Source organism: Bacillus rossius, chromosome 1 (assembly GCF_032445375.1).
Source record: "Bacillus rossius redtenbacheri isolate Brsri chromosome 1, Brsri_v3, whole genome shotgun sequence".
Lineage (NCBI taxonomy): Eukaryota > Metazoa > Arthropoda > Insecta > Phasmatodea > Bacillidae > Bacillus > Bacillus rossius.
The window spans coordinates 366,777,246-366,791,254 of NC_086330.1; the positions used below are offsets into that span (position 1 = coordinate 366,777,246).

General features: G+C 41.0%; 1 protein-coding gene across 1 annotated transcript in view; it reads right to left on the reverse strand.

Moving 5' to 3' along the window:
• LOC134528563 (tachykinin-like peptides receptor 99D) overlaps nucleotides 1-14,009 on the reverse strand; it is a gene marked incomplete at its 3' end in the record, with an annotated part of 105,157 nt that overhangs the window by 20,636 nt on the left and 70,512 nt on the right. Inside the window, exon 5 of the mRNA XM_063362299.1 lies at nucleotides 8,295-8,491. Coding sequence (XP_063218369.1) covers nucleotides 8,295-8,491 — 197 coding nt within the window. The remainder of the gene's footprint in view (nucleotides 1-8,294; nucleotides 8,492-14,009) is intronic.

The window sequence follows — 14,009 nt, forward strand, 5'->3', positions numbered from 1 at the left end:
TGCTTTAAATTTAATATGCTAATTAGTAATTGTTTTACTTTTCGTTTATCAACAGTTATTAATTCGATAGAGTCCTGATCATAACAGGAAGAAAATATATAAGAACAAGAGAGCATATGTTGTTTCAAACACCTATTGTGAATTTTGTGTGTTTGATTTATTTATGAAAAAATCCGACTCAGCACAGTTTTTGAGTTCGTTTGGTTTAAATCCCTTGCTGTTCCCCTCGGGGGGGGGGGGGGGGAAACACGTATATCACAGGCCTACAACTGGAAATTGTACTTTGATGATGCATCGTGTTGTGACGGCCAATGAATTCGAACATAAATTCGTAGCAACATGCAGCGGCGTGGTCGTCAGAGGTTGATCTCGATAGCGATATCGATAGCGATATCGATAGAGATATCGATAGTGCCCTTGCGCGTGGCCGGGCTCTACGCCAGCGCTACCTACAGTCTGATCCACGAACCTCGCCCACACAGTTGTCGCGCTAGACTAGTGGTTGTCAGTTACCTAGGATGTGCAGAGCCAACACTGACATTCGGGCGTACAATTTCTAATAATTAGAGACCGGAAAAATTCGCGAATTCATTTCGCGATAGGCTAAAATACAAATAGTTATACCTCAGTGCTGTCTGTGCTATTGGCTCACAACTCACCTGGATGACTCTGGGCCAATGAGAAACACCCGACCAAAGCTTTATCGAATCACAGGCTGCTACGCTGGAACGTCTCACAAAACAGCAGCCAATGAGTGGGTGGCATTTGACTGAGTGTACGTAGAACTATGGAGTTCATCCTACAGGTCACTGAACCCGCGAATTTTTCCGGTCCCTACCGATAGCACATTTATTTATAACTTACAAGATGTAATCTAGACATGCAAAAAGTTAGTCGACTGTTTTTTTGATATGTTTGTAAAGATTTTTAAATAGATCAATTCCATGTTTTGAAATTTTTAAAGGCGAGCTATAGACTCGAGCAATCATTAGAGACCGGAAAAATTCGCGAATTCATTTCGTGACAGGCTAGAATACAAATAGTTATACCTCAGTCCTGCATCTGCTATTGGCTCACAACTACCTGGATGACTCTGGGCAAATGAGAAACACACGACCAAAGCTTTATCGAATCACAGGCTGCTACGTTGGGACGTCTCACAAGACAGTAGCCAATGAGTGGGTGACATTTGACCGAGTGTACGTATAACTATGGAGTTCATCCTGGAGGTCATCGAACCCGCGAATTTTTCCGGTCCCTAGCAATCATCATTTTGGACAATTTTATATTTTATGTTGTGATAGATACAACCGGAAAACGACGATAGTCAGAATTGTGAAATTATTGAGAATGCATTACATAAATTATAAAGGAAATAATGATTATATTTCCATGACAAAAAAAAAATAGTTTGCGGATAGTTGCGCACGGCATGAGAAGCCTCCTGTTCGTTTTCATTAAACCTCTCAGTCTGCCGTAGACTGGGCACGTTGTTCTGGTTGCGGAGAGGGAAATATCTGCCGGTTGGCAAGCCTGCGAGAGGTCCCAGGAAAGTGCTCTCTGCACGGAGCGCGCGGCACGTGATGCCAACCCATAAAAAAAAAACTCGACGACAGGCGGGAAGAGAGGCACCTTAGGTTGCGGGTGTAGGGGGGGTGGGCAGCGCGGAAAAGTACAACAATTTCGCCTCCGAAGAGGTGCGAAATGCAGTCAATAACTTGTGGATGTGCCCGTCTCCCAAGCGACAGGACAGGAGCTGACAGGAGGAGAGGACGGCCAACTTCTAAAGAAGCGCGGTGCGACGAATATTTCAATGGCCCGGGGCTGGAGGAAGAAGAAGAAGGAGAAGAAAGAAGGGAAAAAAAATATATATATAGTCGGGGAGGCAACGTCGGGAGATGGCGGATCCACCGAAGATCGCGCACGAATGACAAATTGACGGCACATTCGCAGATAACCTCTCACCGCTTCGAGCTGCATCTCACTCAAATTGTGGTAGAATCCTGAACCATTCTGCTTCTAATGTTTCGTGGTTTTTGTACATCATTTTAAACAAATCCCTATTTTAACCCTTTTTAGTTGTTTACTCAAGTTTTTTCAAAGTACTAAAAAAATTATATATTTTTTTTAAATTATTTTTTTAATGAAATTAAAGGCTTTCTTTCATGTCAGTACTAGCATTTATTGACATTTGGCAGACAGTTTTCGATTGAATATTCGTATGTAACCGTCGTCTGTATATTAAATATTGAATCAATAAAAATTAGGGTTTCTCAAAACCACAGAATCTTAAGTTTGACAGGGTTTTTGGAAAACCGAACTTCTATTGATTTATGAATAATGCACTAAAAAATAAAGTATTTAAAGACTAATGCTACATAAAAACGGTTAAACCCAAACTTTACTTCCTGGGATGGACATAAAAAATGCCTTTAAGTTCATGAAAAAAAACCATTAATAAGCGTCTTATTTTGTATGAATTTGTTTGTAATTAAAAGTGGTTATAGTATCAATTTATTAAAATCATTTGCAAAACACAAAATATTAGAAGAAAAATAATGTATGACACCACCCTTTTAACTGGATAGTCGTCTGTACCCTCGTATTTGTTATCAATTGGGACACGTGTATTTCGCGAATACATTTCGTGTCAAGGTATTTCACAAAATACTGTAGCTTTTCTCCTGTGGTTATTGGCTGAGGTCGGTGAGAGGTGTCGTCCCGCTCTTGACGGGGCCAATGAGAATGTGGTCACCGTACTGCTGCACCCTCACAATTTGCCACGACTCTAAGAAGAAGCTACAGTGTTTTGTGAAATACCTTGACATGAAATGAAATCGCGAAATACAGGTGTCTCTAGTTATCAGCTTAGAGAACCGGGAGACGGAACAATTTTTGTTTTCTCTTCGTCAGGTGAACGCCACTTCAATGAGTTGCTTCAATGACACTTCAATGCGTCGCTTCAATGACTCGACTTCAGTTCCGCGGACACGCCTACACGGCCCTGAGGAATAGCCTACTGTTCACATGGATTAAGCCACAAACAATACCCGTACAGTTCCGAAGTTTACCGAAAGTTAGGTTAGGTTCGGTCTGTGTAATAAAAAATAACAGTTCTTTATTGTTTTCTGGAAGGGTAGGTTACGTTAAAGTTAGGTTACTGTAATTAAAATGAATATTTTGTAAGGTTAGATTAACGTTATTTAAGATATTCTTCGTCCGTAAAAAAAAATTATAAATCCTTGAGGTTTTTCACGAACGGTCGGGAAACTTCGGAGAACTCCGGAACTGTTCGGGTGTGGCTGTGATCCCTGTGAACTGTAGGCTTTTCGGCCCTGAGCCTGCAACACCCGGCCGGCAGCACAGAGGAGTGACTGGTTCAGTCCTCGATATTACTGTAGTCTTAAAATAATATTCGTGAATCCCAGGAATTTCAATAACAATTATTATACAATTTTTCTGTACGCGATTCCCTTAGAGTCATGTGACGAGTGATAAATAGAGGCAGGCATTTTTCGCGAAAAAAATCCGAACGCCTATTAGACTGCAACAAGGTATAACAGCACCAACATTTATTTTCCTTGAGATTGGCGGCTATCTGCGAGAGAAGTCGTTACCTTGTTTGCCCGAGCCACTCAGGACGTGTTAGCTTCCGCACTTACTTACTGTGACTGGTGTTGTATCGACGTGTACTTGAAAGAAACTCACCTAATCACAGAATACAGACGATGCTACAGTGTTTTCACTTTCAGCTGGCATCGGTATCTTTTTGCGAAATATTCATGGTCTTAGTGATAACTATGGGCATGCATTTTTCCGCGAAAAAAAATCTGATTGCTCATTAGACTTCAATTAGGCATATCTGTGTTAGCGATTGCTTCCTTGTAATTGGCGGCCGTCTGCAAGATAAGTCGTTGCCCTGTTTGGCTGGGCCACTTAGGGCGCGTTTTCTTCCGCACTGGACGGCTGTGATTGGTGTGCTGACGGTAGACATGTAGTTGAAATAAACACAGCCAACCACGAAACATACACAATGCTCCAAGGTTTTAACACTTAGCTGTTCTGGAAATATTTTGGCGAAAAATGCATGGCCCTAGTGAAAGCCAATTCAATTTGTCTATCTAATTTGTTTGTTCACAGTAAAATGGAAATTCCTTACAAAACTTAATTTTTATACAAATACCCTTCATGAATCACAAAAAAGACAGTTATATTTCGTGGGATAGTTTGCAATTTTGTTGGAATTAAATGTAATGCGTTGATATTTGCAAAATGTCTTCATTTATTGTCCACAGTCAGGGAGACGAATTCTTTCCGCACTTGATTTGGTCAAAGGGAATGTTGTTTGCTGATCTCATACACCTTTGTTGGTTTTCGCTGTATTTCATAGGGAGTCACAGGAATATACAAGAAAAATGAATACACAAATATACAAAAAAAAAACAAGCCAAAATCAGACCACGTACAATATTAAATAAATAAACAGCACAGAGAAATCCATGGAAAGAATTAGAAAATAGGGTGAAGGAGGGTAAAGGAGGGTGAAGGACAGTGTAGGAGGGTGAAGGAGGATAAAGGAGGATGAAGGAGGGTGAAGGAGGGTAAAGGACGGTGTAGGAGGGTGAAGGAGGATACAGGAGGATGAAGGATGGTGAAGGATGGTGAAGGAGGATTGAAGGATGGTGAAGGAGGGTGAAGGATGTTTGAAGAAGGGTGAAGGATTGTGAAGGATGGTGAAGGAGGGTGAAGGAGGGTAAAGGACGGTGTAGGAGGGTGAAGGAGGATAAAGGAGGATGAAGGATGGTGAAGGATGGTGAAGGAAGGTGAAGGAGAATTGAAGGATGGTGAAGGATGATGAAGGAGGGGAAGGATGGTGAAGAAGGGGAAGAAGGGTTGAAGAGGGTGAAGGATGGTGAAGGAGGGGAAGGAGGGTGAAGGATTGTGAAGGATGGTGAAGGAGGGTTGGAGGGTTGAAGGAGGGTTGAAGGAGGGTTGAAGGAGGGTTGAAGGAGGGGAAGGATGGTGAAGGAGGGGAAGGATGGTGAAGGAGGGGAAGGAGGGTGAAGGATTGTGAAGGATGGTGAAGGAGGGTTGAAGGATGGTGAAGGAGGGTTGAAGGAGGGTTGAAGGAGGGTTGAAGGAGGGTTGAAGGAGGGTTGAAGGATGGTGAAGGAGGGTTGAAGGAGGGTTGAAGGAGGGTTGAAGGAGGGTTGAAGGAGGGGAAGGATGGTGAAGGAGGGGAAGGATGGTGAAGGAGGGGAAGGAGGGTGAAGGAGGGGAAGGATGGCGAAGGAGGGGAAGGAGGGTGAAGGTATGGAAAGAGTGGGAGTGCAACGTCACGGCCAGTTAGCTCGGCGGCCAGGCGGAGACCGCTGCGGAGCGCGGTGTCTCTCCAGCCGTGACCGCCTCGCACCAGCACACCACGTGACCCCTGACCCGTGGGGAGCGGCCAGTCGGCGCACACGTCACGGCCCAACGAGCAGGCACCAGGGCCGCGCTACTCTCTCAGTTGTTTTTGATAATGGAACACAAATATTCATGCAAAACTACAGATGTTTGGAAATTTGCACATTCACATGAAAACAAAACGCTGTTCGCAGTAATACTGGGGGTTCAGATTTTTACCCGGCCGTTTATGCTTTGTGTTGTCCCAGCACTTCCAATAATTAAAAAAAAGTTGTTTGTAAACAGTTCCCTCTGAATAACTTTCCAGTATCAACTGCGCACATTAATAAGCGCAGTGAAATAAAATAAAGTCTAATTAATGAATATTCGATTATATTTTCCATGCTTAAAAGAACAATCACGCTTCAACGAAACATCAATTAAAACATACAACTGTGCGTCTATTTTTCTTAAGAAATATTCAGTATTTCATACATGCAAAAATAACCATAGCCATGTTATGCACAAAGTTACAGTATATTTCTGCAAACTATTTCCAAAGGATTCGCTGGTAAATGTACAGAAAATGTTATTTCCTGTCTACCCTCGGGGGAATGTTCTGTATTATTTTGCTTAAAATATTTCGTGATTTTGCACATTGTTTTAAACTATCTCATAATACAAACATATATAATTGTTTATAGAAGTTTTTTTCTAATTAACAAGCCCCTAATTATTAGTTTTAATAAACTTAAAGACTAATTTTTATGTTAGGGCTAGAATGTACTGAAAACATGAACTCATGTGGTATATAGTTTTGGATTAAGTGTTCGTTTGTAGCTTTCATCTTAAAACTCCTTATTTTAGTAGATCATTCATAAATAAATAATAATTAGGTTATCTCAAAACCTTGAAAAACACAGGTTTCTATGGTTTTGGGAGAAGAAAATTTTAAAAAAGGACTCGTTTATTGAAAAAAAAATTATAAACAAATATGGTTACATTACGCATTTATTTGGAATCATGAGCAGAAACACGAAATAAAAGAACCAAAATAATTTAGGACACTACATTCTTAAGTCGGCTGTAAAGGCGCGGGGACGCTAAGGGCGACACTGGCCCGCGCTTCTCACTCATCTTCGCCTCTAAGCGCCAGGCACAGAACTGGGGTCCAGTCTTCACGTCCGTAACGCCCCTCTGTGGGACTTCAAGCGCTAACACTGCAATATCATGCTGGAATATTAAAGATAAAGGCTCCTTGCACTTGAAATACTAGGTTTAAAATTTTTCATACCATAAACTGTGAAAACACCGATTTTTAGTCATTTTCCCAGCCAAAAAAAAAAAAAACACTTTGAAGACGAAAGCACTAGAGACCGGAAAAATTTGCGGATTCATTTCGCGACAGGCTAGAATTTAAATACACATACCTTTAAGCTGCATTTACTATTGGCTTACTGTTAATTTTGACGACTACGGGCCATTGAGAAATCCTCAACCAAGGAAGTGCCAAATCACAGGCAAATCAGTTCAGACGATTCACAAGTCGGCAGCCAATGAACTGGCGTTATCTGCCCGAGTATGCAGAGGACTGTGTAGTCTATCCTGAAGGTCATTGAAACTGCCAATTTTTCCAGTCCCTAGAAAGCACCCAAACAAAAATTGCAAGAGCAAGTATAATGTTATTCATCAACAGACACTTTCGAGAAATGTTGAACGGTTAGTAAACGGCGCGTTGAAACCAGGAGGTCTGCTTGCCGTTCGGCGCTCCTGGTGGGTTACCGTCGTCTTTCCCCGGACTACTGGCGCAGATGCGACCACCGCTCGTGGCTGGCTTGCGCCATCATGCCGGTGACCTTAGCGTCGTGTGCAACCAGGACTCTTAAGTAAAGCGTGTCTGGAAGCCCGAGCCAGTAGCTACCCCCCACCCCCCTCACTAACCACTCGCCCTCTACTGGAGTTCATTTGTGGACATAACACTCGCAGATCGACTCTCGAACATCTACAGAACTCACCACTTGTCACTATCCTAGTGTAATACAGCCTTTATGCATGAGATATCCCCGTTATTTTAGGTTAAAAAAAATACATAGCGGTAATATGCAATTCGTCAGCCAGGAGTGTTCCCACTTGAGGCCACAGTTCGGACATAACCGATTACAAGTGTCGTGTAAATTTCTGTAAAATATTTCCAGACCAGCTGTGCGTTTAACTTGTAGCATTTTCCGTGTTTTCGTGGTTGGCTGGGTTTATTTCAGGTACATGTATACAGTCAGCACACCGATCTCAGCCGTCCAGTGAGGAAACAAACGCGTCCGGAATGGCCCGGACGGACAGGGCAGTGTCTTCTCTGAAAGACGACCGCCAATCACAAGGGATCACTCGCTGGCGCAGGCTTTAATGGGCGATCAGATTAATTGACTTGATGTAAGCTTTTGGACATACGCCATTGCTAAGCACATGTATGTATGTAGAAGAAAACTACAAAAAACTAAAAGACAAAAAACCACAAATTAAGCAAAAATTGCTGTTGTCAACAGGATGTATACACCACATAATATTCCATAACAGGAATATGGTCAACAAACAAAAAAAAAACAAAGAAAAATGGACTAAGAGAACGAAAAAGCCCCCACAAATGATGAATTGAACCCAAAAAAAAAACAGCACAACAGTTGAAACGAGACAAAAACACAACAAAACGAAAAGACGAAACAAACACAATAGTTTTCCAAAACAGAAACAAGCAACGTTTCGGGAACTGCTATCTGCTCCCGTCCTCAGGCAGAGACGCACATGGTACGAAGAAAAACACAGGTGCGACTGAGTAGGGGCTGGAAAAATGAGATCAGATTAACTGGCAGGAAAAAAAACGCACGCCCCCCGCCGATCGCAGAGGGTTCGCTCACCTGGCGTTCATCCAGAAGTAGATGATGGGGTTGTACATGGAGTTGGACATGGCGAGCCAGTAGATGCCCAGGTACACCTCCTGGATGTAGTTGGCGTTGATGATCTCCGGTATGACGGACGTGATGATGAAGTACATGTGGAAGGGCAGCCAGCACACGGCGAAGATCACCACCACCACGATCATCATCTTCACCACCTGCACAGAGCAGCGGTCCACACACTGTCCGCATCGCTCGGAGATCCACCACTGCTCGGCTTACAGGCGGGGCCACGTGCGCTGATGTGTTGAGGCGCCCGACTAGTGACTGGCCTCCAGAGCCGTGTTTTGAAGATCCAATCAAATTTTTACGTGACAACGTCTAATAAATAGATGAACGCCGGCTGCACGCACGAAAAATTGTCCCGTTACGCTCATTGTCCCGTTATGCTCATTGTACGCTTGCGCCGCATCTATCTCTCTTCCACTCGATTGGAACAACCATCGATTTGACTTTTTCGAGGCACATTAAACTTGAAACACTCCCATTCGTTTCCTACTTTTCCTATCATTGTCCTATCCTTAACAGAATAACACAGATTGGAAGAAGTTAAATAGCAAACATGTACAAAAGTTATAGTTAAAATATTTTGTTCGTTTAAGTAATAAACATATTTGAATTAATGATTGCAAATAAAAGTAAATTTGTCAATTAAATTGTAGATTTAATTTCACTCCTTCTTTGTATGCATACAAAATACTGATAATTCAATAAAAAGATTCAATTTTATTCATAAAAGTATGCAATCATTTCATCAATGTTTTGTTATGACGCCACGTTAAACTATCGTCCGTAAACCGACTTTACAGAAAACCAATTTTTTTTTATATTTTATTTTTCGGATTATTTTATTTGACGAAATTAAGGCGTGTAGTTACATCTTCTCTCACACAACACCAAATAAACATTAACAATGTAGAAACATGTAAGATAAGGCTAATAAAAGTACAGCCCAAAAAATACAATAAAATTTAAACTAAATTAACAAATCACTAGCAAATATAAAAACATTAATTAAAGTAGCACATAAATTAACATGATTTAATGTTATTTAAAACGTATCTATTTTAAAAAGGATATCAAAAAAATTCTGCTCTATAAAAATGCTAGGATATTTTTTTTGAAAAATTATTTAAATTATATATGTGTTTTTGGTAGCAAGTTAGCAATAAAATTTATTTTGTATACCCAAAATCTTTTTCTTTATTTTTCACGTACATTTCTTAAGACTGAAATTGATAGTACGTGTATATTTTATATGCGTGTTCAAAATCGGAGGGAAAAAAAAGAAGCGAAACATGATGAACCGGGTTAATGAAAGCGCGTGATTATATATATATATATATATATATAGGTTTTATAAAGTCACCAGCATGTGAATAGTTTTTGTTGCCGCTCGGGAAACAGAATATTGTTCGTCCCAAGCCATTGTCATTGTCGGCCCTTAACCTATAATTCCGCGGGCCGTGTTTCCCCCTCCACAGGCACCCCTCACGTGACACTCGCGGTCGCCTGGGGCACCTCGGGGTTCGCTTCAGCGGCTCCAGTTGCTCTGCCCGCAGTTCCCTAGGGGCATGCGCTCTCACCACGCAGGTTAACGGGGTGCCTCCCATTTCAGGTCATGATTTTATATATTCACTAGCTGCCCGACCCGGCTTCGCACGGCTATACTAATGGAAAAAAATATTAAGCCACATCTCCCATTTACAGTAATGGTAAATAAAAAAAAATCAGTGAAAATTTATTACAATGCTGTATAATGTACCGGAGAGAAAATGAATAGCACCGATGGTTTCCCGACTCGTGCACGCAACGTACAACTGATGTACCCGTACTTCGCTACGGCAGTCTTGCGCCGCTCATTATACATGCCCCTCCTTGTGGGTACGCCACTGCCGCGCGATGCCCGTTGCCATGGAGACGCAGAAGGCATGAACAATGCAAAATCATATTCTCATGCAGACAAAGTACCCACTGTTGCCTGTTTTTAACCACCCATGGGATCTAATTTTCGGAAAATGTCATCATGCGTAACATAAGGAATATTACGGTGAAGTTTCAAGTCTGTAAAATATATATACTTGAAAAAAAGGGCAATAAAAAAACAAATTAAACACAGAGAGAGGGAAAAAAACAATAGTTTAGGTTTGCGATTTAAAGTGATAAAAAGTATTTAAATATTAATTAAACTCTTATGAGGGTACTGATTGCTTCGTTTTTAATATCACACGGGTGTTTTTTACTTGTATGGGAAAATTAAGAATGATAAGGCATCTAGTGCGTGGCAACAATGTTAATAGGCAATAGGAAATAAACTTCTAGCGCCTGCGGCATTGTCAACACACACTTCGTACGTGTACTGCATGTTGTATCTAACCCCCTGTAACGCATTTGATTCTAAATTGGACTTTTAGTAAGGATCCTTAATGTTATTGATAATATAATATAGTCTATAGCCTTCCTCGATAAATGTACTATCCAACACTGAAATAATTTTTCAAATCGGACCAGTGGTTCCTGAGATTAGCACGTTCAAACAAACAAACAAACAAACTCTTCAGCTTTATAATATTAGTATAGATGTATATTAATCACTGATCAATAGGGGCATGCAGATTTCGCGAAAAGATTTTGAGACCAGCTGAAAGTTAAAACACTGTAGCATCGTCTGTGTTTCGTGATTGGGTGAGTTTCTTCCAGGTACATGTCGATTGTAACAAAACCAATCACAGTAATTCAGTGCGTAAGCAAACGCGTCTTGAATGACTTGATCAAACAAGGCAAAGACTTCTCTCGCAGACGGCCGCCAATCACAAGGAAGAAACTGTTGGTGCTGGTATAGGCCTACCATGTTGCAGTCTAATAGGCGTTCAGATTTTTTCGCGAAAAATGCCTGCCCCTACTGATAAACGTTTAGACTTTTCCATTGTTTAACTTTCACTAAATGAAAAGTATATACAGCGCATACGTTTTGCATAATTAGCTGCCAAAGTTACATTTATAACGTTTTTGGGTTGTACAAATAGGGAGAATTTCATTTAATGTAGAACTGAAACTTTTTTTATGTTTAAGTGCGATGCCACTGGCTACTTCATGACATGGTTTGCATTTCTATCACAAAAAAATCATTTCAAGTTCATTGGCTGTCAAAATCACAACAAATTTGAGAATCTTGAAATGCCAGGTAAAATTAATTAATATTTTCTGAAAGAAATTCAAATTTTTTTTTGAAGTAGCCAGTGGCATTGCAGTTAAACCTAAAAAGTTTCATTTCTGCAATAAATTAAATTCTCCTTATTTGTACAACCCAAAAACGTAAAAAAAATGCAACTTTGGCAGCTAATTATGCAAAACGTATGCGCTGTATGTATTTTTCATTTCGCGAAAGTTAAACAATTGAAAAAATATACAAGTTTATCTTTAGTTACTGTAAATATAAAATCTTGACCTGTAATGGGAGGCACCCCCTTATTACAATAATTAAGGCAACGAATCTCTACACCACTTAGATGCGAACACTATTTGGTGGGGACCGGAAAAAGGTTCGCGGATTGATTTCGCGATAGCCTAATATTCAAGCTGCTTTTTTTATTGGCTCACAGTTTATCCGGAAGACTCTGGGCCAACGAGAAACCATCAGCCGAAGAAGTATCGAATCACAGACAAACCAGCTGAGACGACTGACAGGTCAGCAGCCAATGGAACTTGCGTTATCTCGAGTATACAGAGGACTGCGTAGTATATCCTGAAGGTCATAGAAACCCCAAAAGTTTTCCTGGCCCTACTATTTTGGTATACTGAAGGTTTTTATGTATTAATTAAGTCCGCTCTTTTTTTTATATTTTCTGTACGTTTTCAATAAAGGTGTAACGCAAGGTCAAGAATCTTTATCGGTCGTTTCACGTCTAATTTTTTTTATCCAAACACGCGTTTTTAGCCCTTCTCGCTGTCCTAAAAATTCAGTTTAGAAACTAAATACTGGAACAGAACTATCCCAAGGGACCGGAAACATTCGCGGTATCAATGGCCTTCAGGATAGACTGCACATTCCCCTGTACACACGGGCAAATAACGCCTGTTAATTGGCTGCAGACTTTTAAGTCGTCTCAGCTGGTTTGTCTGTGATTCTATCCTTCTTTGGTAATTGGTTGAGAGTCGTCCAGATGAACAGTAAACCAATAGCAAAATCATCTAAAAGGTATAAGTATGTATTTGACTTCTAGCCTATCGCCGAATGAATCCGCGAATTTTTCCGGTCTCTAACTATCCATATGCCCGCTGCGGATACCTAAATGCTTTCCCGTGAACAGACAACACACAGGTGTCACTATCAGCATTTTCTTCAGGAGCTCTGAACACCGTGTGTGTGCCCGGGCAAGCGAGGCCCACAAGTGCTAAAACTAGGGACACCTGTATTTCGCGATTTCATTTCATGTCAAGGTATTTCACCAAACACTGTAGCTTTTTCTAAGAGTCATGGCAAATTGAAAGGGTGCAACAGTACGGTGACCACTTTCTCATTGGCCCCGTCAAGAGCGGGACAACACCTCTCACCGACCTCAGCCAATAACCACAGGAGAAAAGCTACAGTATTTTGTGAATTCCCTTGACACGAAATGTATTCGCGAAATACAGGTGTCCATAGCTAAAACGAAAATTTAAACACGACGCCTCTCTTGAATTTCTGGTCTGCCACAAGTATTGTCCACACTTATTCACTAAGTGTAATTTAATATGTGTAAAAAGTTGCGCAGGTGTCCGAAATGATTATCTTTAATGCGCCACTTTTTACACCCATTATATAAGAGTTAGTGAATATATGTTGAAGATATTGGTGTCAAAAAAAATGCAAGGGAGGTATCAAGTTAAGATTTCAATTTTTAGCTCTTAAATAATAGTCACGACGAGAAAATGAAAAAAAATCCAACATGGCGCGCTAGACCTGTAAATTTCGCGGATTCATTTCGCGATAGGATAGAGTCCAAATACTTTTGACATTATTTTGCTTCAGTGATTGGGCCACAGTTTATCTGAAGGACTCTGGGCCAATGAAAAATCTTTAACAGAAGAATTAGCGAATCACGATCATTCCAGTCAACAGGTGTTACGAGTCGGTAACCAATCAGCAGATGTACTGTAATTTGCACGAGTGCATAGAGTATCATGGAGTCTATCCTTTAGGGATTTGAAATCGCGAGTTTTACAGGTCTCAAAACATGGCGCGCGAGGCCTAGCCGTGACTAAAATAGATGATCCTATTTTCAGGCACGATGGGGCCATCCAGTTGGTCGGAGAATGGCAGGATCTTGCAGGATCTTGAAGGATCATGAGGGGCTCCCCAGCATCATTGCCGTGCTGCAAGCCAGAGTGGGTGAATGAACTGGACTCTCAGACAACTTCTTTCTCTCACGCCAAGCGTCTACCTTTTACTTTTCAACGAAACACACAACTCCGGAGTCAGAATGCGGCGTATATTTTTTTTTACAAAGATCCATATAGCTGCAACTACGAAGAACTCATCGTTCATTTTTAGATAACATCTTCGTTGAAAAAGGTTTTCTTTCGCCAACAGTTCACTAAGACAAAAATTATATTACGTATGGTTAGAGACCCGGAAAATTCGCGGGTTCAATGACCTCCAGGATAGACTCCAATATCCTCTACACACTCGGGCAA